Source organism: Ischnura elegans, chromosome 4, assembly GCF_921293095.1.
Source record: "Ischnura elegans chromosome 4, ioIscEleg1.1, whole genome shotgun sequence".
NCBI classification, from domain to species: Eukaryota; Metazoa; Arthropoda; class Insecta; order Odonata; family Coenagrionidae; genus Ischnura; species Ischnura elegans.
Window position 1 is genome coordinate 94,705,762 of NC_060249.1, and position 21,153 is coordinate 94,726,914.

Consider the following 21,153-nt stretch of genomic DNA (forward strand, 5'->3'; position numbering starts at 1 on the left):
AATCTTGGAAGCCCTCTCCGCAACACGATCTCACCTTCCATTTCGTGCTACCAAACTGACGCAAGTACTTAAAGATTCTTTAATTGTTAGGTATTACCCGAAAATATGATGGTCGGAAGATTAATCCAGTATTGATAACTCTGAACTGATAAGCTGATAGTGATGAATTTGAAGATGTACAGGCTGTCTCACAGGTCGTGTGCCAATGTTTACCTCTAATTTTAGTAATTTAGTCTCGAGCAACATCCATGAAAATTGGCATACATGTGGGGAAAGATCCTAAGTTTTGTTGAGTGCAAGCAAAATTTAACAATTGTAATCTTTTGACCTCGCAATGTGGGTCCAAACCAAAATATTTAATTCGCCTCATGCGGTTTCAATGTTTAAAAAATCTAGATAAAAAAGGCTGAATATCATTTTACAAAGATGTCAGAGTTCCAATAAATATATTTTTGGAGCAATAAAGTGTCCACTAGTCACCACTGGTAGTCATTCCGTATCAACCAGTTATCCCTCAAGATGGAATTCAATCAAGGGACTCAATCATTAAAACACAGACGAAACAAAATTACACTCTAACTGGAGGGAGAGAAGCTAGTTTCATTCAACGCGGCGAATATCTTGAAAGCCTACACGACGGAGGCCATTGGCTTTCGTGATTACCCACAGGGCACATTGGACGAAGTCTGTCAACCGCCCTCCGATCACAGAGCGGAGTTCGTCCCGGACTCATCATCGGCGGGAACACGCATCAACAGCGGTGAACATTTAATCTTTCCACACGCCAACCCGTTCCGCGGTGGGGAGACTGTGATTCACGCCGTGTGTGGAGATTATCCCAATAACACCGTCCATTGCATCGCCGGACTTCGATAAGCGAGAGGAGCTGTCGTCCGAACCGAGGAGGACTGACATACGCAAGCTGCGTCACATTAGAGAGAGGTTGGTTGGTCGCACGCTCCAGCGTCGTGGCAAATGGCTACTCTCCGCTCCAAAATTTATCTCGCGTGTCACGACACACGGGTTTTAATGACCAGGCCTGAGAGGAGGAGTGGAGAGGCTACGTTCCATTTCGTGCCAAGGCCTTCGTTCAAAGTAAATGCGCACTCATACAGAGGCAATCTATTACGGAATTTTTCAATATCGCCCACCGATAAGGACCCCGCCCTTCGTCAAAATTATCGTCGGAAATTGTCGATGGCCGGATTAACTCACGGTGTAGATCAATCAAAGAACTTGATGCCCACTGGTACGTGAGGTTTGCTTCCACACGTACAACCGCCACCTCTGGTGATAAAACTAATAGCTCATCTCGTATCATGGTCATTTCATTACATGGTATTGACCCAAAGTTGTATCAGCCACAAATTGGAAAATTTAATACTCTGTTACGTGTAATTTTGTTATAAAAAGACCTAATGCATGGTGGTTATAGACATAATTTAATCGAAAGAAAATTGAAAACGGTTTATCTAAAAGCTAATATTATTAGGTGAACTTCTAATATTTTATAAAAGTTACAAGTTTGCACTACATCCTTGCTTTCGTTTTCTATCATGTGAACATGAATTATAAGAGAAATATAAAGATTAATTGTGCTTAATATATACACTTCATGATAATTTGCACTTGTTACGATGAGCCTAATAATAGTTTATTTGATCGTTCTAACAGATAATTATTATAGAACATAAGGGGATTAATGCAGACCAATATAAAGAAAAACTTCAATTCAAAGTTTAATTCTCAGTCTTGAAATCGCGGTGAAAAGTGTGGAGATTTTCCATTTGAAAAATCAAAAGGAAGAGATTTTTGAAACTATATAACTTCATATAGGTACCTTAATTAAATTGTGGACACGGCATTAGCACACTAATTCAATTCTCATGATGATGAAATGACCATCATCGCCGGTATCTCCATTTTGACAAATCGGTAATGAATTTAAAAATTACTCATTGGAGTCGCATAATCATTTTGTGTGTGCATGTTCAAAACACTGACTGTAAGGGTTTACAGGAAATATCAATAAAAATTGAGCTCGGTAATAAACTCATTATGAGTCAAAATAAAGTACCTAATTGTGCACATGCAAAATGTTAGCATGACTAAGTAAAATGCAGAGCAAGTTCAATGGAATAATATTCAATACCTGGATTCCACCACTCTGTTTACACCTGAATCAAAGAGATGGCGTTAGTCGATTAAATATAGCATGATTTAAGCACAAAATATCATAGTTAGTGCTTAATGTGTAAACTTAATGTTAAAGTACTCATCAAACTATGAACCAAAATGAAGTAAACGCCTATTTTGTTAACCTTTAAATGTGATACTGCATGTTTTGAGCGGAAATGCTTTTCTTCGAAAGAAACATATGATAATAATCGATACGGAAGTAAAACGAGTATGTCAAAAAAATGAAGCGTATTGAATACATGGCCTATTTATACGACCCTACTACGATATTGTAGTATATGTGTTAGAAGGTAGCAATTGGCTTCTAAAGCCATTTGCACCTAAGGAAGAGAAAAAGGTTAAAATAAATTCGGTGTTGGCATTAGAATACTCTTAGTGAAAACCGCCAAATGCCCATGGTTTAACTTGTCTTTTGACGAATCGTGGCATTTCAGTATTTTACACGCCTATATCGGATTACAACGTCAACTAAAAATTCTCCAACACCGACGAGACTTGAACGCGGGCTAACGGGATAAGAAATAGCAACAACTCTGATTCTAAGTTTTTAATTCATTATGTGGTTTAAAATTACTTTATGACGATTTATCGCAGAAACTTAAAGTGCATACATAAAACGCAAGTTTTCGAGGTAACAATATAGAATGAATTTCGATACAATACAATGATGTTAAGATGAAAAATTGCAACACAGACCAAAAGTACTGAAAATTGTTGAAATGGAATTAAATCCTCGAGCCTTCATATTTTGCATTCAAAACCCTACAATAAGTGTTAAGAAAGAGAACTCATTTGAAGACTAAGCATCAGTCCCCACGCAGCGGCAGTTTCTCCTATGAACGGCATGATGAGGGCAACTTCACATGGCCTTTTACAACTGACACATCGCAAATACCAGCAATAATGAATATGTATAACCAATAACCCATTGGATTGGCTTATTCCCAAATCGTTAGCTACTATGTTAAAGAATATTCATATATCAGACATATAAAAAAGAGAAAAATATTACTTTTTTAAATTTGAACATATGTTGCTGAATAACAACCGATTCACATGATGAAAACCAATATCGGAAACAACACATCATCAGGGTTCACCCCTTCCTTTTTGGATCTCTAAATTGTGTATTATATGTGTGGTAAAATAAAACTGCATAGCATTATTATTACATGACATTGCCTATCACCTCAGGTGAGAACCCAACGCCATGATAATGCTATCAACCATCATATTCCTATCTAGATACTACATATGTACCAGTACTCCAAGGTGAGATATGAAATGGTATAAAATGGGACATGACGATCATATATTGCACTCAATGCATAGTAATATCGCATCGCACCGGCGGCGGACTAAGGAGACATCCAAGGGCCTCCCACCCCATCGCAGCACACCCTATACGAGGGGCGTGGGGTGAGGCAACAGCGCCGCATAAGGGGCGGCAACACGGAGTACTCCTGCGCAAGCGCCGGGTCCCCTCCTCGCCGAAAACTTCCCTCGCGCGATTACCCGCGAGAGGCACAGTCGACCCTGACTTCGCGGTCGACACTACCCTCCGCCAATAGAACCGCCGCGAACAGAGCGACACACAACACACGTTTTGACTCTCCCCACCGGCAAAAGCGACTGGTGATGTCCGACACGTGCTCGCAATGGCAGCTTGCCCGTGCTCAGCAGTGATGTGTCTCTGCGTGGTCTCGTACGGCTGTCTCTTCGGAATGGCCGTCACCTTCCTCTTCTGGCCCGGGTTCGACCCGGCCAGAGAGGAGGCCGCCGCGTACGGGAGGGCGTGCAAGGGAGGAGGCGGGCGACACGGCCGGCCCGCACCGGCTTTCCGCCACGTCCTCCCCGACGAGCCGGGGAGCGGGCGAGGCGCGGCCGACTCCCGCCTGACCGCTTACATCTCGCGCCAGATCGGCGCCGGCAACGAGAGCGGCGAGGGAGGAGATGACGGCGCGGGAGGTGGCGGCGGAGGTCTCGGCGGACTCAAAGTCTTCGAGTGCGCGGCCGTGCACTCGGCTTCGGACCTGGAGTTCGTGGCCGGCGGCTGGACGAAGGCGGTGTACCGGGCCAAAGTGTGGGGTCAGGAGGTGGCGATAAAGACGGTGAACCTGAACGGGCACGATGTTCGAGAGTGTCAGAGGGCCGGGGGGACGCTGTCGGCGTGTTACCGGAGGGCTGCGGCGAAGATCCTGAGAGAGATGGTGCTGCTGGGACAGCTGAAGCACGAGAATGTTGTACAGGTAGGGATTTTTTTTCGATTTGATCCAAACTTGGTAAACATGTTAATTTAACAAGCACTAATAGAGCCTTCCACGTGCTTTTCTGGCGTCGTTCACGTCAATCGTGCAATGTCATCGTCAACAATATGCATAGAATCATACTTCCTCACGCTTAAATAATCTAACCAAATATTTATTAGCAGAAAAACTGGCAACCATGTCATCGTCAACGATATGCATTAAAATCATACATCATCACGCCTCGATAATCTATCTATATCTTGGTAAACAGAAAACACCCACAATGCATTCAATCAGGAAAAATCACACCAAATAACATTATGAGATAAACAAACTGCCGGCATGTTGACAAGGGAGTGGTTACTTGCCTGCTAGTTAAAAGTTTGCTTTCATGAATTATATCAACGTACATTTATCAGTGCGCTAGTTAAATGATGTGTTGATGAAAACAAGCTTTCATAAAAATTAAGACTATCAAAACTGATTATTAATAATTAACTTATCATAGCTTAACTGAAGCATTTTAGTCCTCTATTCCGAGTCAACAAATCGAAAGTTCGAAATAATTATATACCTATCCATATATTAATAACCTGATTACAAAATTACAAAATATATAAAATGGTTGAACGAAACAATTGAATTACAATTAAATTTGGCTAAAATGTAGCCTATTTTTAAATATTTGTTGAATAAAAAAGGTTTTAACATGAAAAAGGGACAACGAATATATTATATTTTCTGAAAAGTTAAGCAAATAATTTAAGGCTTTCTATAACTTTTTTCGCAAATCATGTCAAAATTATAGATTTAGAAATTATTTCCCACGTAAAATAATAATTTAAACTCAGAAAACATTTGTCTTCTCGGAGGTGAAAGCGTTCAAGCAAACCATTAATGGTTTCAAACGAAATACACGATCTACAAAATATTAGACCTCATTTTGGCCTCGAAAGTAGAACGCCATAATTATTTCTTGCCCTCTTGTGGACACGTGGGCACAGCTAGGTGAGCGTTACCTTTTTTCTCGGGCGAGTATATTTCATTTCCAGCTCTGTTTTCACGGAGTATGTTTTTTTGCCGCTGAACAGTTTCCCATTCACCTAAAGTGTTTCGAACGAGCTTTTTTTCTGAAGCAAACTAAAAATGATAGCGACTTCATTGCAGAAGCTTTTGTAACGACCACGCAGAATTTTTATTCCGGTCGCGTTATTATGAACGAAACGTAATTTCACTTTTTACTCAGTCCATTGTGAACCTTTGTAATGTTTCAACTTTAAATCATAATAAAAGTAGACAGAGCATTGTATCCAAATCTCGAATGAGACTTGAAAATCGGCTTAAACTGTCGCTTCAGGTCATCCCGTGAATCATGTATTTTCAGAGCACACGGAAAACTGTTTTACCATTGCCAATTAGCGTTTAATAGATTGAATGTGTCCTCCACAGGGCGGAAAACATAGAACGGAAACGAGTTTTGCCGACGCGAGCGGCTGAGGCCACATAATTTTGTCATATTTATTAATTTTTTTTCGCCTTATTTTTTTGAACTCAATTCAGTGCTGGTGATAATCCGGATGACTGCGTCTCATTTTTTACATCGGAAACGGAGTACGTTCCACACTTGAGAACTTTGATCACATTCGTCATATTCCTCACTGCAAACAACGTATTTTTTCACAGATGTCTGTGAGATTTCAAGCCATTTCGTTTCGATAACGCTGCATAAAAACATGAATCAATTGAACTGCAAAAGTTTCGAATAAAATCTGCCGAATGTAACAAGATACGAGCAATGGTCAGCCGTAGAAACGTAGTACGATGATCCGGACTAGCATACAAGTATGAAGGGTTGCCTGACTTGGAAATTGTTTGTCGTTTAAGGTTGCAGAAACTTCAGGATAAGGCGGAGCTTAAGGGGAATAACTATTTTCGAGGAGGATGGGACGGCAGACTACGAGAGTATTAAATCAATGTGGCAAATTTCAGAATATTTTTCAATTAAATATAAGTATTGCTCTTTTCTCATCAAGAATTAACTTTCGTGTGACATTATTACTCTGCTGATTATGATTAGATTTGTTACGGATCGTGAATATAATATCGACAACTAAGGAATGATACAATAATTTTCACCTGAAACATTGGTGGACTGTATGAATGAGAGTATTATAAAAAATTGTTAATACTCTTAAAACTGCTGCTTCAATATATATTAAATCCAAATATTAGATTTTGAAATACAAGATTTTCAAAATAATCAATTCACAACCCTAGATTTACCTAAGAGAAATTATGGATAAATGAAGTTAGTATGCAGTTAAAAAGGGAAACTTTACTCGTTAAATGAGAACATAACAATTTTAAGCGTAGATATTATGACCAGCAATGCCCCATTTGAGCGCGAGAAAGAAAGAGACGTGAGCTTCCGACAAGCCATTATTTTAAAATTAGGTAGGTCACTAGTAAAGACACCTATGGAAGTGCAGAAAAACCGTGATTGATTAATTACATGACATTTAAGAGGGGCACAAGGAAGTAAAACGTAATGAAATTATAATGTGGCATTGATCGGTCTCAGATGTTCATGAGCATATTGGGCAAAGAAGGAGGATTCAAGAAATAAAAAGGTAAGGGTATAGATTGCCCTTTATTAATCAATCGATCCAGAGGAGTCGCTAGAATAAAAAGAAGTCACGAGGAGAAAAAAATCTTGGTTTATTACTGAAAGAAGGATCTAATCGGTTCTAAATGTAGAAATTAGAAACACGTTGAAAGCAGCAATGTATACTAAAACATTAGATTGTTCAAAACTAAACAATGAAGGCGTTAAAAATATGAGGATGTTCAAAAAGGTAATTGGAGACACTTAATACATTATACCATCCGCTAAGACGACTCATAGACGTCTCAGCCTGTTAGAGCATTGAACACGCTAAAGATTATATGCGATCGAATTTTACAAAACAAGAGGGAAGAACGTTTCCATATATTTCACAAAATCAGGGTGTGCAATTGCACTGAATAAATGTTTCTTTAGAGCTAGTTCTAAAAATATTTGAATTCATCAAATAATTAATACAAATTAATGCATCAGGACGAATGAAATAAAAAATACTAATTATAAAAGAAGGAAGACATATAAAAATATTAGGCTGACAAACTCGAAGAATAAGCCCGTTTCCGCTGTTTCCTCCGCGAGGTGGCTTCAACAACGTCGTTGGCGTAGAAAATAATGTTTCTATTGTCAGGGAATCCAAAAAAACGTTTAATTTCAATAAGCATACATTCATTCACCAGCCTTTTCGCGTACTTTTTCACTCCATCATCGTTCAATATATTTCAGTAGGGAATTTGCAACAAACGCGAAATACAAGCATCACCAGTTCACTGTTCCCTGTTCAATGAAGAAAAATAACCAATTATGAGGATATTATCCGTTTTCCGCTATGAGATTTAAAAATCGACCAGGAAAAATCTACAGAGGTGGAAACGAATTGCACGACCAACTTCGAATAAAAATAAAAAAACCGAGCCGTCGAACATGAGCACATATTTCAGAATTTTCCACTTGTCACGTTTCAGTTTGTGCCGCGTCGGACTCCTTCCCCTAACCTTCAACGCTTCACATATTTAGTATTACGATCACTGGAAGGCCTACGGTACCCATCACGGATACAACTCCTACCACGTTCGCCCTTTCGGCAGAACAAAAAGGACCTATGGCTAGCACTCTCACAGACATTTATCGTTTCTTTACCGCGCAGAGTTCTTTTCAACTTAGACATCTCTCACGCAACCACAGTTGTATCATCTCTCATAAGAGTTTGAGGAGTAAGGAAAATAACTTTTTACGAGTGACAAGCAATAAAAATTGGCCACAATCCTTTGTACTCCGACAAAAAAATTGCTCACGAAATCCATTGTGAATATGGAGATCTTCCTCGAATGATTGGCAAAAATTAATATTGCTTTCCATAGAGCAAATGAATGATTCACTCACACATTTTCATTTCAAGAAAGTGCTTCAAATTTTATGAAATCATTTTTTTTACATAATTCGATTTCCATGTAAGAACGGTTGTGCGAATGTGATATAAAAAATCTTCAGAAATGGGTCACAGTTCATTATCTCAGTTAAACTTTTTTACTGTTGATTTTTCTGAACCTTATTATTTGGCGTATATCTTCTAAGAAGATAACGACAAACATCAAAGAAACTCAAAATCAAGATAGTACACATAATTACTCTCACACATGAGAGAAGTATTTTTTTTCTCAATCAATTCGCAGGCATAACGAGGAAAAAACATATCAATTCTCACATGCAATAATGTTAAACTCCCCAAAAAAATTTCGTCAGAAATAAATTAAACTCAATATTTTTTTACGATCATAAAATATGGATGAAAGGTGCATTTTGTAAATTTTATAGCATGTATGCGTGATTCCCTGAAGAAAAATAATAAAAGAATAGTTCTACCAGAGAAAAATTACCCCTGACTAGAGCATGAATGAGCGTTTCCATAACTTCCAAACGTGTCACATGTAAACCTGTAAACAGTACTCATTCATAAAAGAATGCCCCATAATTTTCACGATTCTTTGCGCGAGAGATTAAATAATTTAGCGTCACACGTCTTAACCGCGATGCGCACAACAAATTGTTGCCCCAAGAGGCAAGGGATTTCCAAGAGACTACAAATAATACATTAAGAAAATGCGATACACGAGATCATTACCTTTGAGCTCCTTGCGAGCGCTTCTTCTTCAGAAGTCCCACATTCCCCCACCTATGATAGATCGGCGTCGAAAAAAACGAAAAAAGGAAATTTCTTTGAGCCACCTCCGTCTTCTTTGCAATCCCAGAGCAATTTTCTAGATTAACCAACTTCAGCATTGTCCCCATTCTTACAAAGCACTTCACTCACATACTAAACCTCTCTCGTTTCACCTGCGATACATTGTTTTCACCTCAAGTTTTCCTCTTGGAATCACATAAAAACAACCCCTCTTTTTTTATTTGTACGTATATGTATTCACTGCAGTACATTCTCGCTCGGCCCTGTAATCAGCCGGACACAGTAAACCACTACCTCCCGCGGAGAGCATCAGAGAAACGATTCAATTACCAGTCTTCCTTCCACCCACCCACTTTGGATGCTCTCTCTCCCTCAGCGATATTCTGTACGGGAGGATAGTGAGAGCGGGGGAACTGGGGTTGAAGAGAGGGGAGGACATAGTAGGATCGAGAGGAAAAGGGTTGAAAAGAGGCACAGCAGATGAGGGACGACGCTATTGATAGAGGTTCTGAGAAGTCAACAAGGAAGGATATATATCATAACCCCAAAACACCCCATGGCGCCAGGGATACCCCGAAGCACAATGGGATAGACGCACATGTCCGTGACGAAAATTTTCAGCGCGCTCGGGACGAGAAGTGAATTAGCGACAAAAGGGAGTGAGTTGAAGCGAGGCTGTGATTTGGCGCACATGCGTCATCCGACGCTTTCCATCCATCGATACCCCCATATCTTTTTCGCTTACGTCAAAATGGAATGACCTGTGTAATCTTTGATGTCCATTCGGCGAGACGTTTAAAGGGCAGGACTGAAAGGAGAAAATGCATGCGTGCATTGAACACATTTTCCCCCTAGCGCCCGAAATACCGATCTATTCCCCCAAACACCATTTCAATCAAGGTTCAAAGCCATGTATGCGACTCTATTTCTACTCCATATTTCAAGCAAAGGTTATATACGTAGATATTACGGAGTAATGAGTAGCATTTAGTGGAAGAATTTGAAAAGGATAACTGATTAAGATAAAAAGATACATAGAAAATTTGTAGTTCACTAATTGACATTATTTACATATTGATTTAGAACTCTAATGCCCATTGTTTTAATCAAAGTCAAAGTATTTATATAATGATAAATACAACAATGACCTAGATTTTATTATTTTTTTGATTCTCGTACGATGTATTTTGTAGTTATGTACCATTTTAGTGAAATATTATTACTGATTTCCAGCAATATCATGTAAAAAATATTTCTTACTGTTTATTCCAAGAAATGGTAAAAATTTAAGCGATATATCTCCTCACTTCACTGTACCTCACTCATACGTATTTCTCGTAATTTAACGCAAATCTTTACACATTTTCAAAAACATTTTTCTCAAGTTTCTACATCAGGCAATGAAATGAAAGATCCTGTTTTGTTCTTATTTTTAAAGCATTGCCTATCCATAAAATAATAATATGTTACACGCAACAGCGAAAAATCATTTTTTCCGAATTATAGGCAATAGGTATAACTTCGAATGATATGAAACATTTTCCTGGTTCTTAAAAATAGAAAAACGTTTTATATCAATAGATTAATTATTTCACAAACCAACGGTTACTTCAGATTTTGAATTCCTTCCCATATTTGAATTTGATATTTAATACCGCTACTTCATCCGCGATATCAAAATAAATTTTAATATCAAATGGTTTGCACTTTAAATGGTTAAAATAAAGAAATACATACAGCAACTAAGAAGTATAAGTAAGAAATTGTTCATTTAGTCTTCCGAATTTTACCCAAGAGCAATAAAAAGCAATTCTGAGCAATAAAGAGCAATAAAAAGAAGGTACATATTAATTTTTAAATTTATGAAACCAGTGATGCACAGGTTTTCCTGCAAGGTAGCAATAATTCACGCCGGATATTCGTTCTTTTTCCTTTAAAATTTGGGCCCACTGTGCACGAGTAAAAGATGAAGAGACTGAACGCAAAGAAAAGCATCCTAGCTGGGGAAAGGATTTCCGGAGTTATGGCTTCTCTGAATAACTCCCAAAGCGCAGGCAGGCGCTACTCGTATCTCATGACATCTTCACCATGATGCACTATATATGACTGGTTTTTTCACGTTAATTCTTGGAAACTCTCTTCCTACTTATTATGCCTTTCGTCATAAACGACAAAGTCGAATAAATCTAAAGATCCTACTTCCGCGAGGTTTTTATAGAAAGAACCCGACTGCAATCATCCACATGTCTTCCTGGATCCACTTTCCGGAGGACACATCCAATACCTTCCCTGTCACAATATGAAGTCGCCTGAGATAAGAAAAAAATGAAAGACTTCATATGTTCGCTGAATTGACCAAGGATGAAATCGGTAACTAGGTTATCAAAAACCACCGATTCGAATGACAGATATCCCCTCCGCCAATCAATGACTTCAACGCTTTTACGTCATCTTTCATCACAGTGTCAACATTTCCTATATTTCTTTTTTCCATACAATGACGCTGCATCATGGGATTATTCAGTCTCCACTTCCTCTTAGAGTATCTTCAATGACACCATGAGGAAGACTGTCAATTATTTCTTTTCAAATAAATTCTTTCCTACTACCTTCGTTTTTATTGTATTTTTGTATTCCTAGAGCAAAAAAAAATTATTACTTTCTATCAAGGGCGTACCCAGGTCAAAAACTAGTGGGGGGCAAGCCTTGGTCGTTGAGATGTAACACAGAAATGGTTAATTAAACCAAAATTTCAAATTTCATTTTAATTACGTGTATTATAATACCATCAATTTTCATGACCTTAAATAAAATTTGTTCAAAACTTCCGTATTGAACTAAATTTATTATTGCTTCTAGGGGGGCAATGCCCCCTGTTGCCCCTGGCTGGGAAGGCCCATGATTTCTATTCAGCTATCTAGAAAGCCAAAATAATTTAAAACAATAGAAATAAATGCAACTGAAAAAACGTTTTTTGCTAATCACAATGAAATATGTGCCGAAGGATAGGTTAAAAATCTCAAGTTACGAAAATAATATCAACATTTCTAAAATTTACACTTTTCATAAGGAAAACTTAAATAGAGCTCAATGGAAGCCATGATTTCCGAAACGATTACACGATTCTATTTAAAAATGTTTTGAAAAAAGCCACTTTCTTTGCCCGTCTCCAAAGTTATTGAAGCCATCACTTTCACTTTTTCCCGTCGACAGATATTCAGGTGTATTTAATATTCATACTCAAGACCAAAATAAAAGGAACAGAGAATATAATTCCGAAAGAGGAACTAACCAAACATTTATTCCAACGGGATTTGGTCCGTTTTGGAAATAATTGCGGCAATCGCTTATGTTTGTTTACAAGGCAATATCTGACATTCAGTGAATTTAAAAAATTAAAACTATTATAAAGTCAAAATGACAAGGATTCTCTGGAAATAGCTAGAGGAATTCAGTTTGGTTAAGTTATCACTATTCGCTTCCTGGAATCATAAATGGGGAAACCGCGTTACATTATGACTTCAGAAACAAGGCTAGATTTGACCAAATTGCTTTGTTTAGCGGGAGACATCATAATCTACAAAACAGAAATGCAAATCCTCCAATGTCTTTTTGCTAAGCATGTTGCTGGATGAAATAAGAAATGAATGGCTACATTGGGAATGCAGCTATTATGGTAAGAGCTATTCCAACCAACCAATATGTGGGTCAAGATTTGCCGCTCTGACGAATTCTTTTTTTTTTTTTTTTTTTTTTCAAATTAAGCCAACCGTGATAAAAACACGTTCCATTAGACTTAAGTAACTTGTCAACGGAGCTATCGTACCAAAATCACGCCAAACACGATCTTTTCTTCCACGCTCTACTGATTATTTTCCTTGATCTTATCCCCCGAATTTTTAATCACATTTCACTCCCTCTTCTAGTGAATGTCCGTTTCAGAGTAAAAATAATGGATATTATTACGGATATTTGTAACCTGGTCTTTTGCCAGTATTTCAAGGCTAAAAGAAAATAAAATGAAACCAAAATGCAGCCAACTTAACAAGTCTTCCTTCATCTTAGTTTCCGGAGTAAGTGCGGATCTTAGAATCCTTGCAACGCTCCCAATCGCGGCCTCGAAGCGCCATGGGTTCTGTCGATCTTAAGTAGCTACGAGAAAATACGTCGTTTCACATATTAGAAATTATGTCTAATAAAATAAAAATCAAATCTCTCTAACCTTGATACTGTGTCACAGTGTGGAAGTGATTTATGCAATAGTCAAGTTTTTATTTTCGACTGCTTTTATAATGTATAACGACCCAATTCGTTGACTCCACTCATTCCTAATGGGTAGCACTGATTGAGCGGGCACCTTTCGCAGTCTACCACTTCCAATACTTCGCTGATTTTTGCAAATAGATGAAACATTGTTTCCAGTGTACATTATATCAAGCGATGAGTTCAGCGATAAATACAAAATCCTTAAGTCTCATTCACGACAGCGTAACTTTGGGGAAGAAAAAGTGAGAAGAGTATTTATTTTCATAACAGATTAAATTGGAATAACTCGACTGAGTATGGACTATAAAATAGCAAGAAGATAGAGAACCTCAAAATATGCCCCAAGATTAATTCACAGTCAGATTCGGCCACAGAAATCACAACAATTTCACCGTTATAAAAACAGTCATAAAATCTCTCAAATACATATTTTAGCACATTCTTAGAAGAAAACTTGAATGAGTGAGTAGATCCCTTTGCATTCTTGAAATAGGTTAGTAGGAATAAGGGTTGCGATAATTTCCCCAAAAGATACAGTGAAATGCAAAAAACAATTTATCATTCCACATACATTTCACTCTGTACGATATAGGTTCCGACGGAGCACGTCATCATGAGCAGATTTGAAACTTAGGTCGCACAGCATTAAATTCATGTGGAATTATTAAGTTAATTGCGTTTCATAACTTCCAGTCGATTCCGTGAAGTCACGCCTGAAACAACGAACTCCTCAGGAGGGATACAAAAGGCGTAAGCAGCGTCTTCATCAGTCGGTGAAAATTGTCGTAGGACATTGAGTGAGTGTGAGCTGAGGCTCAAGTTGGCGAAAAAAGAGATACCATTCAACGTTGAGCTCCTTTGTCCGAGTAGGACCCTCTTCCTGCGCGACCTGTCTCACTTCCTCGCCCATCCGATATCCCTGCCACACGTTTCTCCTTTCCGTCCCGGCAAGAGTAGTCAATTTCTGCACAACTCCACCCCTTGAACTCAATACTAGTGTACGCCGAGGAAGACAGTCATCCGCAGTAAGTCGTCTCGGCTCTAAAGTCCCTCATCCTGCTAATCCGAATGGTCTTACTGCAGTTAGAAGGACCAATCAAACAACGACACTGAGTTTTCCAAGGATTTGGAGAATGAAAGCTCGCAGGTCAGACCGCGTTTTTATTCTCGGATCTAACTGAACACGCTTAACGAGGCACAAAGAATTGGGGACCAGTTGCAAGTATTACCCCCAGATGGAGGGAAATGTCGATTTAAATTAGGAAACGAGTTTAATTCTAAATATAAAGACTAATGATACTGCTTTGTACTACTCTCTTAGATAAAATAGAAGGAAAAGGCAAAATGCCACTTTCTCTCTCCAAAGAGTTGCGTCATATGTATGTTGTAATGCACACATAGATTGATTATCCACAAAAGTATTGAAAAATAAATATAATAAACGCGGCATAAAATTTTAATTATTTCATGAAAAGCATTTTTTTAATAATTGATAGATTCCAACTGCGAATTTAGAGCGAATTTTATTTTATTTATAACTTTGGAACAAGTACTACAGTTAAAGACCACTAAAACGATCAAGCTTATAGAAAGAAATGAAATTTTCTTTCGGAGGACGAAAAACAGACTCAGAAAATATGTCATACATGGGTGAAGATCAAAACAATATACGCAATTCTTACAAATGTCACACGCAAAGACAATTCAGCTGTTTCCTCCAACTAATGAAATCCTGGATAGATTACACATCGCATTTGAAAACGTAAATCTCTCAAGTTTATTTAAATTTGATTGGAAAAACTTGTTACAATCCACAAAAACATCTTCTGGTTTATCTCAAGCATGGGAATCTCAAAATTTTCAGATGTTCATCATCGTCCCTGAAGATTTTTTGCAGTATGGCTTAGTTGCATTTGCTGCTGTGCCGATGCATTCAATCGATAAAGTAGACCCTGAGACGGCCTCTCAAAGCTTTTTGCTCGATTAAGCACAATTAATTCATAAAGTAGTCGGAGTGATATGGTGTGGGCATTGCGACTCCGGATTCCATCAACGTAGCGGAATTGCCGTATCAAATGCAATAGCGGAATCAATCTCGAGCAGCCGACCTACTGCCGCAGCAATCAAGTTGTGTAACCACCTGCTCCCCTGTGCATCACCCACAGCAGAGCGTTGTTTAATCGTGGAAATGACATTATAAAATCGATCAACGATGATGATCCGTCAGCAAAATAGTCATACTCGGGGTAAATCGAGAGACTAGCATTAAAACTGTAGATTAGGCAGCCCAGACATATGGAAAATCGCCTAGATGTTAATGTACGGTTCAAACACCTGGTGGCAGATAATTGATTTGCGCGAAAACAAAAATTTGAGATGATGTTCCTGCCGTACGTGACTGTGCTCGGAGTTTACCAACTTTTAGATCGATGTAGTTTAGGCCAAAATTGTTTTATGAATACGTCTGATCGACTTACTTACCAAAACATAATTTGATGCATAGAAAGTTAAAATAGACTTCGTTTAGCAAACAAATTACGCAATCAAAAAAACAGTGGCATTCAAATTAACTGATTAGAATAAATCCTTCAGAAATATTGAATCAATTATAGAGCTAGAAACTAAGAAGCAAAACTTCCTCTTGTTAGGATTATTTGGCATTTTACTGACTTTAGACTTCTTTTTCTTTTAATTTCATAGCAAGTATGACAGGTCTTCATTGACATTTTCACGCATCATTTGTATCTTTTACTTGCTAAAGTACCGAGGTAAAATTTACGATTTTGAGTCACAAATTTTAAACAAATAGCCAAATGAATATTCTGAATAATTCAAGATAATAGCATAACTTTTAAACAAACAATACATAAAGAACACAACTATTCAAGTGAGAGTGATGATTTATATCCATAATACATGGTTCTGAACAGCGTTCAAAGGAAAACTCACAATTGACGAGTGCTTCGTAAAATAATTGAGATTAAGTTACGAGGTTTTTGATATTTTGCATTGTCCAAATATTTGTACGGTAGTATTTTAAGGCTATCTTCACCACATATGGAGAGAGTACTATATAGAAAATGATTAATACTCTGATCAATGGTCTGATTAAAATGCATATTCGTAACGGGCAAGGATATGAAACAGTTATGATGTGCCTCATCCGCTTATATCCTTTCATTTGTTACCGAACAATAAATGCATACATAATTATGGAAATCTTTTACATACAACATTTGAATGTTAGTGTTTATATTTACCTTAATAGAGAAAATTACTCCTATAGCCCTTCGGAATATTTAATTTAAATTATCCTTTGCGAGCTTTCATATTCTGCAATGAAAATACAGCCGCGAACGTAAATAAGGGGACGAATATAAGTTTCCAGAGATAGTTGTGTAGAATTGAAGAATTACTCGATTCCGCTAAGCAAAGATTGAAGATAAAACCAATTCCCGGTTACAGCTACTAAAACTCTCACGTGCAATTAACAGAAACGCACTTTTGACGTGATGCCCAGAACATCACAGGGTTCATACTGAGAATCAAAAAGTGCCATCAAAAACGAAAAGTCACTGCTGCTTCTTTTGGCACGTAAAATGGACGGCAGCGAGAAAAATTTGACTGGGAAGGATAAATACAATCCCAACACTACCTTCATCATTCTGCTCCGGCAGCTGCGTAAATAGAGGTGTGACCAAAGAGAGGAGACGTAGGCCGCACGAGAAGTAAAACATACAGAGGAGTGGGAGAGGACGAGGACGGAGGGTTATAAGCTGGAGGAGGAAAAATTCAATGCTTTTATTACAACGTAAAACGTTTTTCTTAACTCACTTTCGAGTCTGTCTGTTTGTTACGGTGGAATTTTGTAACTCAATTTTAACACACTTAACGACTAGCTAGGGCATTGAAACTTAATAACTAGCTCAGAACTGGATGACAATGCAATTTAATTACGCTTTTACCACGATCGGAACAGTATTTCGTGTAATATTTAGAAATAAAATTAAAATATGGGGTTCCAAAAATGGTCACCAAAATGCAGGCGCTGCAGTCAGGCAGAAAAAATATTTCAATTGAAAAAACAAAATGTAACCATACATGCGCCCAACGTTTTTCGTTTTGGTCGTAATGATTGTCATAAAGTATGTCACCATTTGAGTAACAATTCATATCGAGACTCAGATATGGACAGAGAAATTTATTCTCTTCTTTTTAGTTGGCGAGAAAAACGTTTTTAAATTTTTTATTTATAATATCCCAAATATAATAATAATTAATTCCAAAATCCCTTTCATTCTTCCCAATATTACTGAACGAAGCACGAACGTATTTTCAATGTTAACATTAGTGTTAAAACTAAACTTGGAAGTGAAAATGAGAACGTATTGTAACTTTTCTCGACTTTTAACAGAAGATATGCTGATTGTGTGTCACCTAAAATTGTGTAGATGAAAGTGTGTCATCTAACAATTAGTTTAGGTACTCACTGTGATATATTAGCTGAATTGTTTAAGGGATAGTTGCTCATTTTATTAAACTAGAGCAGTAGCACGAGTACAAAAGCACGCGTGATCTTGAAAACTCATTAAACTACATGTGTACTGAATATACCACATACCTAACTAAGTAAATACCATTACAATCATGTTCCTGGGTTTCCACAGAGAATACTATTGGATAGGAATTCTTGACTACCCGAGTATATTGATGGAAACATGAATCTGAAAAGAGAATTGTGTAGTATTCGTTAGAGTATTCATTGCATACATTCGGGCACTCATGTACTGATTCAATAATATTTGATTCTACTATCTGGAATTTTCCACGGAGGAAGTAATTAATACCTACCTTATAATCCACATAGGCTATATTTGGCCAAATTTTTCGATACTTCCACGCCATTATTCCACGCCGACGCGGGTTCGAGTCTCGCCTGGGTAGGTTACCAATATTCATGGAATTGGTGTTTTACATGTTGACTTGCTGCTTGAGGGGGAAAAAACGATAATATTCCTCATTTCCCTGTTTTCTGGTGGATGGAGGTACAAAAAACGTTTAAAAAAATTAATAAATCTTAAAAATCTATCCGATCGGGGGTGGAATAGAAATTTTCCCGAACTCTGCATTCTGATCGTTCTAAATCAGAGGAATGGATTGCAATATGAAGGTGCAAATAATTTTTTAATTCAGTAAGAGTCCATTAAAAAGTATGTAAACATCTTCTGCTTTCTGGGGGGGGCTATACCGTACGGCCCCCTCTTTTCCGATGTTTCGCCTTTACTTCTCTACACACTAAAAGTTTGAGGCATATTTAAAAAAATCTTTTATCTACGAATATTAACGTATAGTGTAGAAACTATATTAAACATTTTCTAGGAGATCGTTTCGGGACTCTACCAGGGTTAAGGGCGCGGTGAAGATGCGGAGAGGCGGCTGGGTGGTTCCCGAGGTGTAGGTAACTTTTTAACAATTACAATGGTTAATGCCGCGTTGTAGCATAATTAGTAGACGATGGATTCGGGTACATACCATCTCCCATCTTAGGGTCCAAATGATCTGCAGAGTATCTATTCCTCATTTATAAGGCTAGTCAGGCTGATTAGCTCGGTATGAATCCCATTGTTTGAAGAGCCGTTTGAAGCTAGTGCAACGGTTCCCAACCTTTTATTCCTCCCGTATACATCTATATGTATATAACTAATACTCTACCCCCAAAAATATAACGAGCACATTTTATTAAATAATTTCACTATGGGCAGGTGATACTTTTAGCTATAAATAATTGCATTAATAGAAACTTTTTTTTAAATACCCCATATAATATGTGTACATATTTCCTGGTTAAGAGGTACATAGTTCCTGGCGAACGCCATTGCCGATCATTTTCGGAGCACCCCAGACTGGTTCGTCGCGCACCACCGATTGGGAACCGATGAGCTAGAGGATAGCCGTATAGAAGTAGCAAATAAAATATGAGTAGGATAAAAGAAGTAAATTGCAATAAAATGAATACAAATCAGTTCTAACCTAGAAAACAAATTGCATTAACTCAATATTTTTAGCACACATTTTCACCATTTAGCGGTCTTAATGTTAAGTGGAGAATCTATATTATACATTTTCTAGGAGAACGGCAGGGAACTTTGCATGCAAGCGATAGGGCCGCCGCGGAGGAGAGGAGGTGGAGTTCCCGAGGGTTGTTCCCGAGGCGTAGGTAGTGGCGCTCCCGGCTCCTTGGGGGGATATATCTCCGCCTATTCTGTCGCCGCTCATTGCGCACGCAACTCCCCATGGCCGCCTCATTCTGCACTCCATTCCGTAATTACGGGGGAGTGTGTCTATGTCCTAGATCGATGACTTCAACCGCATGCAGAGGGCTGTACTTTACCCGCTCGCCTACTTTGTCAAAGCCTTTTAAAAAGTTTCGCAGATGTTTTTAGTCGATATTAGAAGGACAATTGCGGTTGAAGTAACGAGTTGCGAAGGGAGAAGGGACAATAAGAAAAACGGAATCAAACCGCCGTCTGCGTGACCAAAGGATAGTTTTCACGCTAAGCTTGAAAGCAACATCCTATATCTGGGTCAGATTGCTCCGAAAATCCGCTATTTCATTTTTGAGTATCATCCAGGTCAAATTAGGATTACTGGGATACCTGAAGAACACGCTCGTGGGCGATTTTCTGTGCGGTGTATTTTGCTTGCATCAAATAATAGCAAAAGTAAAGGTATTGGACTTGAAAAAGGCGAAACAGAGCTAAACTAATTTTCACCATTAGGAAAGGATAAAGTCGATAGGAGGAGGGAAGCCTGACGTAGATAATAGTCTATTCCTGAGACAGAAGGTTTTCTTTTAGCTTTTAACTTCAAGGTAAGAAAAACGAAAGGTGCCAACGGAGTCACGACGTAACGGTCCATCACTCGGGCGGAATAGTTCACGTGAATAATCCTCCATAGAAAAACCTAGCACGGTGTGAGAACCGTCGGGATATTCTCCAGCTCGTAAGGACACGAACTCAATCCTTCACGATGGGATACTACCATGCTAATACTTACAACCATACTAATACCTTCAAACTTAAGAGTGTTTCTATTATATTTATGATGGGCGGATGCACTCCAGTTAAAAAATAACAACAAATTGCATTAACTCGATATGTGCAGACCCTAAAGAATAAAACCCAAATTTAATGTTAAAATCGTTAACTATGATAAGTAAATATTTTTAAATGATAATACATTTATTTGGAGTGTTCTTTTAGATATGGAATATGGTAAAAGACGTTTGTAATTAATGTACACTTCATTATTATGACATGCAATTTGATTCCGAATACACCAATAATAATCAAAGTTATTTGGATTTTTTTGAATATGACTTTGGTTATTTATGCTACTTGAAGCCCTTCCCAAAGAAGCACAAACAGATGAAATTAGCAAAACGGGCCCAGGATAACACAATTAACAAATAATTTATAAGATAACCTTTCACTTTACTCGATAAATATAACGTCCCAATCTTGGACTTTCCCTGTTAAAATAGCTTTTCGGCCACAATTAACAAATTAAAAAAATACTTTCCAGTAAACCCTCCCCGTTACTCGATATATAACACCCCATTCTTGCACTTTCCCCGT

At 38.0% G+C, this 21,153-nt stretch overlaps 1 protein-coding gene across 1 annotated transcript in view; it reads left to right on the forward strand.

Annotated features, from left to right (window-relative positions):
- Window positions 1-3,729: 3,729 nt before the first annotated feature.
- The window catches only part of LOC124157800 (extracellular tyrosine-protein kinase PKDCC-like), a 490,493-nt gene continuing 473,069 nt past the window's right edge, over window positions 3,730-21,153 (forward strand). The window contains exon 1 of the mRNA XM_046532818.1: window positions 3,730-4,448. Within this exon, the coding sequence (XP_046388774.1) occupies window positions 3,858-4,448 (591 nt within the window). The 5' untranslated portion in view covers window positions 3,730-3,857. The remainder of the gene's footprint in view (window positions 4,449-21,153) is intronic.